General features: G+C 62.7%; 1 protein-coding gene across 1 annotated transcript in view; it reads left to right on the forward strand.

The window, feature by feature from the left end:
• ETH_00036595 (uncharacterized protein) overlaps window positions 1-106 on the forward strand; it is a gene marked incomplete at both ends in the record, with an annotated part of 795 nt that extends 689 nt beyond the window's left edge. The window contains one exon of the mRNA XM_013374712.1: window positions 1-106. Coding sequence (XP_013230166.1) covers window positions 1-106 — 106 coding nt within the window.
• Window positions 107-244: the final 138 nt, after the last annotated feature.

Here is a 244-nt window from a genome sequence, read left to right on the forward strand (position 1 = left end):
GGGGGCCCCCCGGGGGCTTCGAGGGGCGACGGCCAGCAGGCGGCCCTCGGCGCTGAGTGTTGGGAAGTCGAGTTACAGCAAGGGGGGCCCCCCAAACCCTGAATAAGGGTTTGTGGTTCTGGCCTTTTTAAGGGTTTTCTTTTGCTGCTTTCTGCCTCCAGCGCAAATTAAATAGTCGCAGCCTTTAGCCCACGCAGTCCCACCTTCTTATTGGCGAGTCGCCGCGGCGCCGGGGGGTTGGGGG

The sequence above is a fragment of the Eimeria tenella genome, genomic scaffold (genome assembly GCF_000499545.2).
Source record: "Eimeria tenella Houghton genomic scaffold, Eth_scaff2220, whole genome shotgun sequence".
Lineage (NCBI taxonomy): Eukaryota > Apicomplexa > Conoidasida > Eucoccidiorida > Eimeriidae > Eimeria > Eimeria tenella.